The sequence below is a fragment of the Callionymus lyra genome, chromosome 3 (genome assembly GCF_982586985.1).
Source record: "Callionymus lyra chromosome 3, fCalLyr1.hap1.1, whole genome shotgun sequence".
NCBI lineage: Eukaryota > Metazoa > Chordata > Actinopteri > Syngnathiformes > Callionymidae > Callionymus > Callionymus lyra.
In genome coordinates, this window is record NC_141820.1 from 19,922,091 (window position 1) to 19,938,625 (window position 16,535).

Genomic DNA, 16,535 nt, shown 5'->3' on the forward strand with positions numbered 1-16,535 from the left:
ATAAAAAAAGATGGCAGATTAATGTGGGGTTCTTTTTTTTTCACCTTTTATTTAAATAAAGTTTTACAATTTACAGTTTGTGATGTTGAAAAATAAAAACCAATGTAAAAAAATACAAATATTGTACAGTTTACAATCCAGAACTCTTCAAAAGGGAAGTGGCATTTGAAAAAAAAAATCTTAACGTAACGTTAATAGAAAAATGACGTTTACTGGCTGTGGTCACGATTGATCGTTGATTTAAAAAATATATATAAATAAATGTATTCAATTAACTCAAACCACATTTTTGTTATTCTTAAAACTCATCGTGCTTCAGTAACGCTTCACCAAAGTTTGTAACTTGACTTCCAACAAACAAGTCGTACTTGTTCAGGATTTCAGACGAGGACAGTTTTCCGTCCTAAAAACAAAAGAGAAGAAGAAAAGGTCATTGATCAACAAGCAGCTTTCAAAAACATCACTAACAAGATAACAGTAAGATTTTGGTGTAATAAATACTGTAAGAATATCTCGATAATAAGAACCTTGTTTTCATCGGCCTCGTTCAACAGATGTTTGGCCTCTGCCTCAGCGTGGTCGTAGTCCTTCGGCAGGATCCAGTCCAAGGTCTCCTCTCTGTCCATCTTCCCGTCTTGATTCTTGTCTCGGAATTCTGCAAACTGTTGTCGCTCCGATGCGACCCACTCCGGCTCTTCCTCCGTGTCCGTCTCAGGCGTGAACATGTCACCTGTGGACGAAGTCATTTGGAAGATTGAGAAAAATAATAGAGCGCAGACGTCCACTAAGTCATTTAATTCCTTTAATCCTAAACCTTACATTATTACCCGTTATTTATTTTATCTATTTCATTTGCTGCTGTATATTATATTTTAATAGCTATTAGCTCAACGAGACAGCAGGGGGCAGTAGCGCTCGGACAACTCGCATATTACACAGTAAGCGAGGAATAGGAGGAGCTCCGTCTTCTTCTTCAGGGTCACTTTTTAAACGGAATTCTAAACGTTATTTGGGTAACAGTCTGACAGATTTGTGTTCGTTGTGTCTTTGATAAAGTCTAAAGCTAAGAGGTGACCAACAGAATTTCTTCAGGAGATTTTGTGAGATGCAGTCAAACCAAAGAAAAAAAGGGATGAGAGATTAAGAAAAGATAAAAGTTTTAAACAAGGCAACAATGTTCATGTGTAATAATATTTGAATTCATGCAAATTATATTTAAATAAATATAATGAAAGTACAACAAAAGCCATTAATTTTTATTTTATTTTATATTTTTGTTCTAGAAGGGAAATATTAAATAGTAACAAAGAATCTGAGGTACTTATAATTAAGCAAATAATAAATAATAAAATAAGTACAAAATAATTGTCAGTTGGTAAGTAAGTCATTTATATTTATAGAGCACTTTTCCAGACCAGGGTCACAAAGCGCTTAAACAATCAAAACAATACCCAATAAAATATAGACTTAAAAGATCAAGTATACTTAAAGGGCAACTAATGTGTTGATTTAAGTGTGTCTTAAATAGATGTTGGACTCTATTGTATCATTGGTGTCTGTTTGTTCAAAACTCTTTTCATTGAAATATTTACATTAGAAAATGATCTTAAGCCCCGCCCACCACTTTGTTTTAATGCATCTTGGAGAGAATGACTTCAACATTTGAAACATGCGATTAAAGCAGGACAGTTGCTTTTACTTTCACCCACCGATGTACTCCTTCAGGTCGATGAAGCCGTCTCCGTCCTTATCAATGTCTTCCAGTGTCTCCTGTGGAGACAACAGAGCTGGATTAAACACCAAACAAAATCAAGTTGGCTCAGAATTGTCGGTCAATAACCACCGACCTGCACTACGATATCTTTCATGTGCTCGTTCTCTTCTGGGTAGAGGAAGGCGGCGAACTCATGTCTGTCCGCCTTCATGTCGCCGTTCTTGTCGGACACCTTGAAGCGCCGCTCATCCCTCGCCATCATGCGGTCGTAGTCGTAGCCGTCGCTCGTCTGCGGGTCCTCTGTGGACGGATAGAAGTCAGTCTCATGATGACGAGCCGGACGAGTTCTGCTGGACTCACCCAGGTAGCTTCCGTAGGTGACGTTCTTGTACTCCTCCCAGCTGATCACGCCGTCCTCGTTCATGTCGAACTCCTTCCATTGACTGTCAACGTTCTCGAAGATGTGCTTGTGCTGAGCCTTCTGGATCCAGGTCTTCATCTCCTCCTCCGACACGAAGCCGTCCGAGTTAGAGTCGATCTTAGTCACGATGATTCTTCAGAGACAAATGCATCCATTTATTCTCTTGACGACCTCAGCGGTAACTCACATCTTCAGCATTCAGCCTTTGGAAATCACAACTCAAAACTCACCCGTTCACACCTGACATAATTTTCTCTACGATTCACCGAAGCTACTTTTGATGTTTTGTGTTCTCATTTTTAATGACGTTTTAATCTAATTGCCTTTTTAAAAGTACGATTTACCTCATCTATTTACCTCTGTATCCGTTTTGAGTTTGGGAGAAAACCAGAGTGAAAAATACATCCTCAACTAGTACGAAGAAGAAAAAAACTTCCATATTGTCTTTTATTTTTCTGTATTTTTTTAATAATGTCAATCAGATGGTGCTGTAAACTTTACCCACTGGCATTACACATAACCACGCCCATTTTTCTGTCAGACCAGAGCGGGAAAATACATCTTTAAAAATGAACCACAATGACAAGATGATACACTATATTTCTATCAAAAACTATATTCCAAGATTTCCGACTAATAAATTATCCTGCAAAAATGGAGGCAAACATTTTTGCTAAATCTGGGAATTCCAACCATTCTTTTTTAAACTCTCGCTCGTGAGGAAAACCCCAGCAACCTCAGATTGTACTGTTTTTTTTGTATATTATTGTGATTTTGCTTCATTTGTATGTTGATGTATTATGTAAACTGTCTGCATCTTTGTTGAGGACTACAGATGTTAACAGATGTACACATTAGCGTTGTGCTAAACCTGGTGCAGCCATCTTTTTAATGTAACTGCACATTGTCCTTTTAAATAAACAAACTAAACTAAACTAACCTCAGGGAAGACATATCAAGGAGAGTTCACCCTCATACTGCAACTCCACAGTCGTTGTGTCAATCAAACATGAACGACCCAAGACACATTTATTACCTAGCTAACGAAACATCAATCAAACTACATAATTAGTCCTTTGAACATTGTTAATTCCCATCATGCCTTGGGGCTCAATCGCCCGCCTCAGTTCAACCGAAGATGAAAAAGACGATTCAACTGTGACGGACGAGCTTTGCTCGTTTAACTGGTTCCAGATAATTGTCCAAAAGATTGAACTTCCTTCTGATCACTTTGCACACATTGATTCCTTCAACATATATGAATTTTCTTCCACTGTTATTTTAATTAAAAGAAGGAAATTTACTTTTTTTTTTTAGTTGATAGGAAATGCAATTCTTTTTTACAATAACACAAATAATATCTGCTTCACTCGAGATCGAAAAGTGGATTTTTAAGAGCGATTTGGATTCTAACATGTACGTCCACTCACCCTAGTCTGCGCCTGCTCTCCTCCGGAGAGAGGTGGTCGAACGCCTTCGCTTCATCTTCCCCCAAGAAGGCCTCGTGGTCAAATTCGTAGTTTTTGGCGTCGTCATGTTCAAGTTTGCTGAGCGGTTCCTCCGGATGGACGCGGACCTTCTTCTCCGCTGGTTTGCTGCTGCCGTAGACGACGCAGAGCACCAGACACATCAACGCCGGTCTCAACATCCTGTCAGGAACACAGAGTATTGGGAGGGTGCCATGGGTCGCACTCATCAGTCAAAGACCATTATGTAACCCCTTTCTTCTAGTAGTTGAATTCCATTTACAGAACATCAATAATAATAATAATAATAAATACCAAAGATGACTATTAATAATAACACAGATTTTTAACACAGTCTTACTAGTGTTGATTCTTCTTCTTTTTTTTTAAAACATACAAGTACATAGTTTATCTTTTAGAATCCTTTTGTTATTTTCTTGTTATTCTTCAGTCAGTGAGATCCAAAACATGAAGTGAAAGTCTCACCTGTCCTCAAATGCGTGTCTCTTCCAGACTTCTTCTCAGATTCTTTTCTCCTCCAGTCCTCCTGTCATCGCTTTATCGCGACTCACTTCCTTCACCTCTCGACCAATGAGCGCTCGCTGGAAACTTTTCTCCGCCTCGCCATTGGTCAGCAGCAGCACGAGCGCCTCTTCGATGGAAGTTTTGCGGGACGCTTATCGTGCTCACCTGTGATTGGACGACGGGGTCCAGGAAACGTCCGTGGAGCCAATCAGAGCGAAGAGAGGAAAAAAAGGATGGAAACGTCTCTCGGTTCTTGCCACGTCCTCACAACATTAGAGGAAAACATCTGATGAAACTTGCCAGCGTTGAAGGAAAACACGTTCCCTGATCACTCCCTTTTTAAAACGTGGATTTAAACTTTAGAGATTTGCTGTTGCCAAAATAAACACTATGACAGAATTAACAACAAGAAAGAAATGATCAAATAACGTTTAAAACATGAATACATCTCAAAGTGTAAAGAAATTAAGAGATCCAAAAATAAAATAAAGAGTAAAATATTAACCTCAAAATGTCTTCCAAATTACAATATTATTTTCGTGAATGGAATATGTTTGTTGAACACATATTTAAATGACAATTCTTTAAAATAATAATCTGGTAATATTGTAAAAACAAATGTATTTGGTCGAATCAGACAACGAAAACGACTTCACATATGACAGCTGCCATCATGAAATACCATAATACATTTTAATATATATACAGAATACAAGTGGTCACAGAAATATTTTTACGTCAATAGCTAATAAGTAGACTTCGGGGTAAAACGGAAAGTCTACAACCTGAAATAAAGGCGATTATTTGATGCCAAAAAACAGGAATCTACACTACAACATATTATCTTTTTTATTGTGATAATTGACTCATAAAAGTCCACTTTTGCTCTGACAAATGTCACATGTGTTGACATTATTATCATATTGGAAGAAAAAGTAAGAAATGACATATTTTGTCATTAATCATGAAGGGAACAAAATAACAAATAAATTATACATAAATATGACAGTTTAAACAATATCAATAATAATTGAAAAAAAAAGCCATTAGTATGCACAAGTGTATACTGTTACTGAAGAGTAGACAGACTTCAAATAGCTGATTTACTCTAAATTAAATGATTGGTGTCTATTTATTTGTTTTTATAAATAAGCTTTGTGATTTGCTCCGAATGAATATAATTAAATGATAATGTTTACAGTTGTAAATGAAAAGGATCGATTTCTTACGAATGAATTGAATAAATATGTGTAAGTCACAGGTATTTAATAATCATTCTAGAGCAATTTTTGTTCTTCTGTAATAAAGTTGAGGCATTCAGCCCTTGTTGCTATTGTTCCAGAAAACAGCATCTGTTTCAATTTAACATCATTCAGCAACTTGCAGCAACCATTCCCCAGCAAACAACATCTATGTACAGACATTTGTTATATATTTGAAAATGTGTTGCATATTATATTAAAAAATCTATTAAAATATTATTACAATGTGGTGCAAAATAAACTCACTGAAGAGCCCGTTGAGGTTGATATCCATGGCTATTTGGGTGCACAGTCCACTAGATGACAGCACAGCTTGTAAAGACATCGCGACTAGATGAGCAAACCATAGAAATATCTAAATTCCAAACATCCACCTCTGGCATTATTAATGGTTTATGCATTAGTATAAATGGCACCAAGTTAGCTTCTGACCTTAAGAGATATTGTAATACAATAGTGTTGTTTCTTTCATTAATATTTTAAACACACAGTTCCATCTTATAAAAGGCTTCAAGCTCATTTTCATTAAGTTCCTAATTGTAGTCCAAAGACATCACTGTAGTAAAAGAATACAATACATCTCAAACATACCGAGTGTGTCTGTTCGGTGATACATCCATTCAGTTTCACTGTATTTAAAGATCAATCAGATTGATCGGGATAACAATTGATCAGAAGATCAGAAGGAAGACCCCAAGGACGCTAGTTTGGAATCCCAGATGTTCACTAAGAAGCGTCCAGAAAAGTTCCCGGTGTCTCTTTATGAACACCCGCAGATCAGTTTCTGGAAGACGTTTCGGAACTCGGCGTTAAACGCGGTGTAGATGATGGGGTTGACAGCGCTGTTGACATAGCCAAGCCACGTTACCACGGAAATCAAGGTTGAGGAGATATCGCAGGTGTTGCATAATACCTTCGTGACATGGACCACGAAGAAAGGAGTCCAACAGACCAGAAAAACACCTGCGGAGGACGAGAAGCAAGTGAACGTGACGGTTCAAACAAGACGGTGAGATGCTCTCGATACTCACCCACGACGATGGGTAGGACCTTCATGGCCTTGCGTTCCCGCCCGCTCACCCTGCTGCTCTTGCTGGTCCTTCTCCGCGTGGTTTTCAATTGTGTCACTCCACTGCTCTCCGACGTCTTCCCCGAATCCATCATACTGTCCAACTGCGTGGCCACTATTTCACTTTCCACAGCCATGTCGGGCGACAACGTGGTCCCACAGGGTGTGATGACGGAAACGGCGGTGGGTGAAGCAGGACTCAACCCTGCGCCGCTCAACACTTGTTCATGACTCTCGCTCCTGCTTTTGCTTCTTTTCTGGCACAGTTTGAAGCTCAACTGCAAAGAGAGCGTTCGCTGTCGTCCGCGCTCCAGCCTGGAGTGGCTCTGGCGCCTCCATCGCTGAAGTCCTCGGAACATCAGGAAGTACAGGAGGAGCATGACGGGACAGGGTACGAAGAAGGAGCAGACCGAGGAGTACACAACGAAGTTGTTGTCCTCGAGTTTGCACACGTTAGGGTCGCGATCTGGGACCTGGTTGAGGCCGAAGATGACTGGACTTGCCACGCCGAGGGACAGGACCCAGGTCGCTGTAATGAGGATGAGCTGGCGGACACTGAATTGGTTTCTGTTGTATTTCAGAGGAAGCACAACTGCAATGTATCTGAGGGACACAAAATACTTCTTTATCCCTTGACTTTGAAAGAGTTCTCTAAAGTTACATCAGACATGGACATGCACGGTACATTGGCACGAACAATGAAGTCATTTATTTTCAAAGCTGATTCTCTTAGTACGGTCACGGCAGGGCTGGATCCCGACTACTTCAGGTGAGAGGCTGGGGACACCTTGAACAGATCCCTAGTCAGTCACAAAGCACACATAGACGCACAACCATTCGTACACACACTCACATCTACGGACAATTAAGATTTTGTGGTCAACTTCTGCATATTTTTGGCCCTGTGGGAGGTAACCGGAGTGCCTGCAGTAAACCCACGCAAACACCGGGAGCACATGGGAGAACAATCAAGCTCTAATATTCGTGCATATAAGAGGATTTTAGTTTTTAACAAGCATTCCCAAAACATTTTCATTGTCTTATTTGCTTCGACCAGAGTTTGATTATTGCTTTGTGTACTTGTGGTTTAGGGTTAGGGCTAGGGTTAGGGTTAGGGTTAGGGTATAGGTTTGGGTTTGGGTTAGGGTTAGGGTTAGGGTTAGGTTAGGGTTAGGGTTAAGGTTAGGGTTAGGGCTAGGGCTAGGGCTAGGGTTTGGGTTTGGGTTTGGGTTAGGGTTAGGGTTAGGGTTAGGGTTAAGTTTAGGGTTAGGGTTAGGGTTAAGTTTAGAGTTAGGGTTAGGGTTAGGGTTAGGGTTAGGGTTAGAGTTAGGGTTAGGGTTAGGGTTAGGGTTAGGGTTAGGGTTAGGGTTAGGTTAGGGTTAGGGTTAGGGTTAGGGTTAAGTTTAGGGTTAGGGTTAAGTTTAGAGTTAGGGTTAGGGTTAGGGTTAGGGTTAGGGTTAGGGTTAGGGTTAGGGTTAGGGTTAGGGTTAGGGTTAGGGTTTCCCACAGCCTTGAGGTTTCTGCCTGATGATGTAATACCTGATAATGGCCACAATGAAAATATGAAAAGATGACTAACCCATCTGAGCTTTGTTGCGTAGCTCTTGTTAGTAACTCAGGTCACATGATCAGTAGCTCATAGGTGAAGAGGAAAAACCTCGGGGTACGTAATGACAAATTGATTGGTCTCGAACTTCATCTCTACTGGATTCAATCCTAGACTGAAAATATTGACGTTTACTCGTATAAAAGACAGATTTTACAAAGCCGCGGTTTCTTAAAGGTTGAGCCGCTGCAGGGGAACATAGAACACAATCAACCCTATCAACCACCCACACGCCGTGTAGGGAGGCGTTGTGAACTCTGGACCTCCGACTGTTTCTCTCTATATTCAGGCTCTATAAGATGCTGAGGAAGCGTTCCCATCAACTCAGCTCTTCTCTGGTGATGAAAGCCATTCCCAGATTGATCGATGAAGGTTTTGTTCGTCAACCAGTGCTGGGGAGTGAGAATCTGCCCTGGTATGTTCATCCAGCCATGAACAGATTCTTTAAAGTATGTCTTCCTGACTTCAGTTCCTATCTGCCGCTCTGTCACACGAGACCGACCCATGGTCATATCCTTTCTCAAACATCTGAGTTGTAGATCATGTAGAGCTCTGAGAAAACATGTGTAATTAAACATTGCATCGACCTTGGGTGTGTCTGTTTGCTCGAGAACCAGTGTGGCAGGAGTAACTGATGACCGTTTTAAACCAATTTTCATTTCTTATAAGTTCTGTCTTTGTGCTGTAACCACTGCTGGCTGAGTCACGTGGTTGCTCGAAATAATGATGAAATCCTTTGCCGAAATTTGAGTTGAAAGAAGTTGAAGGGAGCTATCTATCTGAAATGCTTTTGGGTCATTCTACCAAAACATGATTAAATTTGTATCATTAATAAACATTTTATTGCATCTGATTCTCCACAGAGCATTTAGTTTTACCACCCCATAACGGACACTCCCTTTTATATTTAATTTATTTCAAAACATTTCACGTTTTTACGGTTATGTTTTACTTTTATTGTGTTTTTTAATTTGTTTGGTGACTTCCTCTTTTCTCCTCTCTCCTCTGGGGCTTGATTGACGGCACAAGACTGGAGCTGATCAATCAATCAACTTCACTACTTCTACCATCGGCCTCCAGACCAGTGGGCCGGACCCAAGTTTCCCACGTTGGTAATTTGCTGCAAATTCTCTTGTTTCTTCCCTCGTACTTGGATTTTGGATATTGGACTTCGCATCTTGCCTGAGTTGTTATTGTTTTTGACATCTGTTTTGTTCTCAGAACCCCTTTCCTGGTTTTTCCTTCTTTTTATTCCTTTTATTGGTGGACGATTTGGATTTGGACTTTTTGGTATTTTGGTATTTTAATGTTTTGAGATTTGGACTCTTGTTTGTGTTTGAACTTTGTTATTTCATTGTACTCTTGCTTTACCTGTTTTGCACTTCACTCGAGACTCTCACTCACACTTATTCTGGTTCTGTTATATATAGATCGTGACATTTACTGTCGTGAAAAGGTCTTCCATTTTAAAAACATCAACAATTATACAGTTGGTTTTAATTGTTAGATATCCCTTCAGAATCACAAAGCACTGTTTCTCCACTAGATTAGTTAGCAAGATAACATCAAGAATAAAATATATGTGTTGTGGCGTTGTAAGACTACTGCAATGTATCTGAGGGACACAAAATACTTCTTTATCCCTTGACTTTGAAAGAGTTCTCTAAAGTTACATCAGACATGGACATGCACGGTACATTGGCACGAACAATGAAGTCATTTATTTTCAAAGCTGATTCTCTTAGTACGGTCACGGCAGGGCTGGATCCCGACTACTTCAGGTGAGAGGCTGGGGACACCTTGAACAGATCCCTAGTCAGTCACAAAGCACACATAGACGCACAACCATTCGTACACACACTCACATCTACGGACAATTAAGATTTTGTGGTCAACTTCTGCATATTTTTGGCCCTGTGGGAGGTAACCGGAGTGCCTGCAGTAAACCCACGCAAACACCGGGAGCACATGGGAGAACAATCAAGCTCTAATATTCGTGCATATAAGAGGATTTTAGTTTTTAACAAGCATTCCCAAAACATTTTCATTGTCTTATTTGCTTCGACCAGAGTTTGATTATTGCTTTGTGTACTTGTGGTTTAGGGTTAGGGCTAGGGTTAGGGTTAGGGTTAGGGTATAGGTTTGGGTTTGGGTTAGGGTTAGGGTTAGGGTTAGGTTAGGGTTAGGGTTAAGGTTAGGGTTAGGGCTAGGGCTAGGGCTAGGGTTTGGGTTTGGGTTTGGGTTAGGGTTAGGGTTAGGGTTAGGGTTAAGTTTAGGGTTAGGGTTAGGGTTAAGTTTAGAGTTAGGGTTAGGGTTAGGGTTAGGGTTAGGGTTAGAGTTAGGGTTAGGGTTAGGGTTAGGGTTAGGGTTAGGGTTAGGTTAGGGTTAGGGTTAGGGTTAGGGTTAAGTTTAGGGTTAGGGTTAAGTTTAGAGTTAGGGTTAGGGTTAGGGTTAGGGTTAGGGTTAGGGTTAGGGTTAGGGTTAGGGTTAGGGTTAGGGTTTCCCACAGCCTTGAGGTTTCTGCCTGATGATGTAATACCTGATAATGGCCACAATGAAAATATGAAAAGATGACTAACCCATCTGAGCTTTGTTGCGTAGCTCTTGTTAGTAACTCAGGTCACATGATCAGTAGCTCATAGGTGAAGAGGAAAAACCTCGGGGTACGTAATGACAAATTGATTGGTCTCGAACTTCATCTCTACTGGATTCAATCCTAGACTGAAAATATTGACGTTTACTCGTATAAAAGACAGATTTTACAAAGCCGCGGTTTCTTAAAGGTTGAGCCGCTGCAGGGGAACATAGAACACAATCAACCCTATCAACCACCCACACGCCGTGTAGGGAGGCGTTGTGAACTCTGGACCTCCGACTGTTTCTCTCTATATTCAGGCTCTATAAGATGCTGAGGAAGCGTTCCCATCAACTCAGCTCTTCTCTGGTGATGAAAGCCATTCCCAGATTGATCGATGAAGGTTTTGTTCGTCAACCAGTGCTGGGGAGTGAGAATCTGCCCTGGTATGTTCATCCAGCCATGAACAGATTCTTTAAAGTATGTCTTCCTGACTTCAGTTCCTATCTGCCGCTCTGTCACACGAGACCGACCCATGGTCATATCCTTTCTCAAACATCTGAGTTGTAGATCATGTAGAGCTCTGAGAAAACATGTGTAATTAAACATTGCATCGACCTTGGGTGTGTCTGTTTGCTCGAGAACCAGTGTGGCAGGAGTAACTGATGACCGTTTTAAACCAATTTTCATTTCTTATAAGTTCTGTCTTTGTGCTGTAACCACTGCTGGCTGAGTCACGTGGTTGCTCGAAATAATGATGAAATCCTTTGCCGAAATTTGAGTTGAAAGAAGTTGAAGGGAGCTATCTATCTGAAATGCTTTTGGGTCATTCTACCAAAACATGATTAAATTTGTATCATTAATAAACATTTTATTGCATCTGATTCTCCACAGAGCATTTAGTTTTACCACCCCATAACGGACACTCCCTTTTATATTTAATTTATTTCAAAACATTTCACGTTTTTACGGTTATGTTTTACTTTTATTGTGTTTTTTAATTTGTTTGGTGACTTCCTCTTTTCTCCTCTCTCCTCTGGGGCTTGATTGACGGCACAAGACTGGAGCTGATCAATCAATCAACTTCACTACTTCTACCATCGGCCTCCAGACCAGTGGGCCGGACCCAAGTTTCCCACGTTGGTAATTTGCTGCAAATTCTCTTGTTTCTTCCCTCGTACTTGGATTTTGGATATTGGACTTCGCATCTTGCCTGAGTTGTTATTGTTTTTGACATCTGTTTTGTTCTCAGAACCCCTTTCCTGGTTTTTCCTTCTTTTTATTCCTTTTATTGGTGGACGATTTGGATTTGGACTTTTTGGTATTTTGGTATTTTAATGTTTTGAGATTTGGACTCTTGTTTGTGTTTGAACTTTGTTATTTCATTGTACTCTTGCTTTACCTGTTTTGCACTTCACTCGAGACTCTCACTCACACTTATTCTGGTTCTGTTATATATAGATCGTGACATTTACTGTCGTGAAAAGGTCTTCCATTTTAAAAACATCAACAATTATACAGTTGGTTTTAATTGTTAGATATCCCTTCAGAATCACAAAGCACTGTTTCTCCACTAGATTAGTTAGCAAGATAACATCAAGAATAAAATATATGTGTTGTGGCGTTGTAAGACTAAGACCCCGTTCATACTAGGCCTATCGTAACCGGTTGAAAAGTCTCATAATTAGCGGGGTAAAACCGGCTAAAACCTCTTGCTTTCATACACGCTTTACATATCCAACTATGCTGAAGCCTGTGGCCCTGAATGTGGTATAACTAGAAATTGCTAGACGACGTTCTTGTTCCTATACACTCCCCCCAGTTTTCTCTGCGTCTCCTGAGCCCCAAATAAATATATAAGGAGCCTTGTCTCCGGTCCAGACCAGTTTGTGTGCGTTGCTTCCATCGCGAGGAGAACAGAATCGCCTGACAAATTTGATACAAATCGAAAGTGGAGAGTGTGAGATCAAGATCGAAGTTGGCGGGAATTGCACGTGTGCAGGAGTTTTGCACATGACTTGGGTGCTGACCCGTGACCCTGGAAGTATGACGTCAATCAAAACCTGCTGACTAGTCCTTAGCGTTCACACCAGGAACCCCAGAAAACCCTTACCAAACCTACTCCAGAGGTGTTTTTTTCTCAACTGGTTAAAACCCTTTAAAAAAAGGGTTGATTTGCGTTCATACTAGGCTTATTTCAACCGGTTAAGCACCTCTTGTCTATTCTACCGGTTACAATAAGCTTATTATGAATGGGATCTAAGCTAAACTGCCAAAAAGAAGACGGCGAAAAGTAGCCAGAGAGCAAATTAATTTTGTTTGGGAACTCACCTGCTTAAGACCTTGGCTCCTGCAGGTGTTTTAGTAACGTCATCTATTGGCGTTGATGTTATTTAAATAAACAGTGTCTTTGCAAAAGCCTTTACATGAAAGCACTAGGGGGTGGAATGTACTAATAGATGTGGATGAATCATTTTTATTTAATAAATTAAACCTACATTTCATTTAATATCAACAAAATAACTATATTGTAATACAACTGAGGGTTATAAATGAGGACATGGTGATAATAATTCTATGTTTATGGTATAAATGAGTTTACAATGACATCGAAAACTTGCAATTAACACGTAAAGCTTTAGGTGTTTCCATAGATCACCTTACAAACGATGATTACCCTCGACGTGGCATCAATTTTGCAACCACGCTGCGAGATGCTGCTGATGATCACACGCCCTGCTTTTATCATCAGCTGATAATGATGCAGTTCCACATTTACTGCTAATGACATCATCGAGCACAAGAATGTCTGCTCTTGCTCATTGAAGCGATTGCAACCTTCAGACTTTCCCTTTTTTAAAAAGGGGACACAGAGTACACACAGTAAAAATCCATTTAGTTTGCTGTGATTCATGAAACAGTGGCGGCAGAATGGAGACACGTGTCCTTCGGACTGAAGACAATTATCTTCCCCCGGCTGAAAGTCATGACTCCGTGAAAGGATTTACGCACCCAGACGGCGTCAGAGGTCCGCTCACCTGTCCACGCTGATGGCGCACAGGTTCAAGATGGACGCCGTGCACAGCAGCACATCCATGGTCATCAGGGCGTCGCAGATGAAGGTGCTGAAAGGCCAGATGCCTCCGAGAAACTTGCAGGAGAAAAGGAAAAGGATGGTCTGTAACTTGAATCTAAGCAGAATAAGTGTTCGAGCTTTTTTAAAAAGTAGCTCCACCAGCTGAAATTTATGTTACTTTTGGTAAATATACTTTCCTAATAATGCAAATCTATTTCGATAAAATATATGTAATTATTTTAATCGACAAATCAGTCCCAGAAGCTCTTGTAAATGTATTTGTTGTGTTATATAAGTTTTAAAGTTTTATAAGTTTTTATTTTTAATCCCATTGTTACAGAAATATACCATTTTTTGTTTTTTAATTAAATCGTTACTACACAATTTTATTTCCTTATATTTTTTTTTCTAATTTCTTATATAAAAATCATTATTTATTCACATTGTAACATGCAAATGTTTTTTGTTGTCATAGTGTTTTTACTTGAGGCCATAGGTCATAGAAAACTACCCTTGCTAGCTAGGCTAGGCAAGAACAGTTCCAGCTGAGGTAATATTTACCACCCAGCAATTGTTTTACCTGTATAATAAATCCATATATGTAACTATCGAATTAAGACAATAATGTATAAAATAAAATGGAGGACATTTTGATGACTGACATATATTTGATTCATATTTCAGACTTTTTACTTCAATCAAACACGGGTCGACTTTACAGAATGCGTGTGGAGAATTGAAACTAAGTTATTGATCTAATATTTCATTTATGTTGCTAGAAACTAAGCGCATATAATCATCTTGCAGCCAGATGGATGAGCGAAGTAGAAATATAAGTTAATGAAGATGGCGCCCCCTGTGGGTGAACGGTGTCGTTGACAATAATAATACATTTGTAATCATTATATGGGCTTATAATAATAATTCTCTCAAGGGACTAAGTGAACATAGAGAACTCAATCTATAATGAGTAGAATCTACTGTTTCCTTTAACCAATATTGTTACTTTAAACGTTTGATTTTACACGTATGTTCATAATATTTACTGTAAACATGTGAATAAAACATTATTAGTTTAAAAAAAAAAGTGAGTTGTAAGAAATTGACCAGTTGAGAAGTGTTCGTGTTCCCAATGTTTGATCAACATTCAAATACTTTATGAAAGAAGTGTGAGCCAGAGGCTGAGTCAGAAGTCAATATTGAAGCAACTGAAACAAAGCGAGGGATGAACGTAACCAAGTACGTTGCACTGTGTTTCAATATTGATCAACTTAAAACCACTGGATTCATTCTCAAAATAGGAATTTGCTTTGAACATGAAAGTTTAAAAGAATAATATGAAAAAAGACAAATAAAGACAAAGCTAAATAACAAGAAATAATTAGAACATTTACACGCTTGAAAAATCCACATTGAAATAAAATATGCTATAGCAAAAACGTTTTAGTTTCTAATTATTACAAATTATTTTACGATCCAATCAATTATATCTTTATCCATTTTCCAAGCAGCAAAATAAGAATAATAAAAATTCAATTCCTAATAGGTATTTTGAAAAAATGGTTAAAAATACTTTTAATCAAACAATCAAGCATGTCAAAAAATTGTGTTTTTTCTGAAAAAGCACTTCCAACATTTTTTAACGAATATGTATTAAAAGTTAATGAAACCTAAGTAATAATAAAATAATAAGTAAGTAAGAAACTTAAGGTAAGGTTGTGAGCATGCCAAAGAACAGGAAAGTTAAAAACCTCATGGTCACTTTAAGGTTAAATAATGTGTTGATTTAAGTGTCTCTTACATAGATCTTGGACAAAACTCTCTTTTCATTGAAATATTAACTTTAGAAAATGTGCTTAAGCCCCGCCCACTGAATCTTTTTTTTTTTCTGGAGATGAAATCTTGTTTACCATAACCACGCCCACTCTGCACTGATTTGTCAAGCATCAAGGTTTGTCACCTCATGTCATCAATCTCGGAATTCTCAACCTCCAAGGGACTCGTTGTATAAACAAAGCGGGTATGATTACAGCCGTCTGAAGGAGGAGGGAAGCCTATATTACAACGTAATGGACTCCACTCTCGTAACCTCTCGTTCGCCGAGAGACGGGGGAGAACTTTATAAAGTAATAAGTTCACAACATGGTCATGATGAGGGACAGCATCTTGGAGAGTAAGACTTCAACATTTGAAATATGTGAGTGAGTCAGGAGAGTTGGAGTTTTTACATTAGTTGGCTTTAACCAAACTGAGAAACAGAAAGTTTAATGCAATCTTTTGTTGTTCAAACTAAATATAATAATAATCTCTATTTATATAGCGCCTTTCTAGACCAGGGTCACAAAGCGCTTTGACCGCCATTCACACATACTGATGGGAGTAGGCTGCAACACACGCGCCAAATCTGCCATCAGGTAAAGTGTCTTGCTCAGGGACACAACGACACAAGCTTGTCTGGAGCTGGGATTGAACCTGCAACCTTTTGGACTGCAGGCAACCACTCTACCATCTGAGCCATGACACCTAAAATATAAGCCTGAAGCTTCCCCAGTTCTCAAGTCATCACGTGAGTGCGACTGACCTCCGAGTACACGAAGAGTGGGAGGACCAGGACGGCCAGCAGCAGGTCGGCCACGGACAGGCTGATGATGAAGTAGTTGGTGGCGGTTTTTAGAGAGCGCTCGGTGAGCACGCTCATACACACCAGGATGTTTCCCAGAATGATGACCAGGATCAGCAGGATCCCAAAAACCAGAGCCGAGGTATTATAAGTCTCGACCCGTGTTTCTCTTGGAGGCTGGTCAAGAGAAACATTGTCCAT

General features: G+C 39.6%; 2 protein-coding genes across 3 annotated transcripts; both read right to left on the reverse strand.

Moving 5' to 3' along the window:
* Positions 1 to 24: 24 nt before the first annotated feature.
* Positions 25 to 4,177, reverse strand: calua (calumenin a). Of its 2 annotated transcripts, XM_087786872.1 has the most exons (7): positions 4,088 to 4,177; positions 3,566 to 3,784; positions 2,075 to 2,268; positions 1,848 to 2,014; positions 1,710 to 1,770; positions 528 to 730; positions 25 to 403 (listed from the first exon to the last, which is right to left on the reverse strand). In XM_087786872.1, the coding sequence occupies exons 2-7, from the start codon at positions 3,781 to 3,783 to the stop codon at positions 299 to 301; spliced, it is 948 nt and encodes a 315-aa protein (XP_087642998.1). In that variant the 5' UTR covers position 3,784; positions 4,088 to 4,177; the 3' UTR covers positions 25 to 298. The 2 variants fall into 2 exon arrangements, with proteins under 2 accessions (XP_087642998.1, XP_087642997.1); XM_087786871.1 differs by having other exon boundaries at positions 1,848 to 2,268.
* A 1,826-nt stretch (positions 4,178 to 6,003) lies between these two features.
* On the reverse strand, positions 6,004 to 16,535 carry drd4-rs (dopamine receptor D4 related sequence). Its single transcript, XM_087786873.1, has 4 exons — positions 16,296 to 16,535; positions 13,677 to 13,789; positions 6,420 to 7,060; positions 6,004 to 6,351 (listed from the first exon to the last, which is right to left on the reverse strand). Exons 1-4 carry the CDS (start codon positions 16,533 to 16,535, stop codon positions 6,149 to 6,151), a joined length of 1,197 nt encoding a protein of 398 aa, XP_087642999.1. The 3' UTR covers positions 6,004 to 6,148.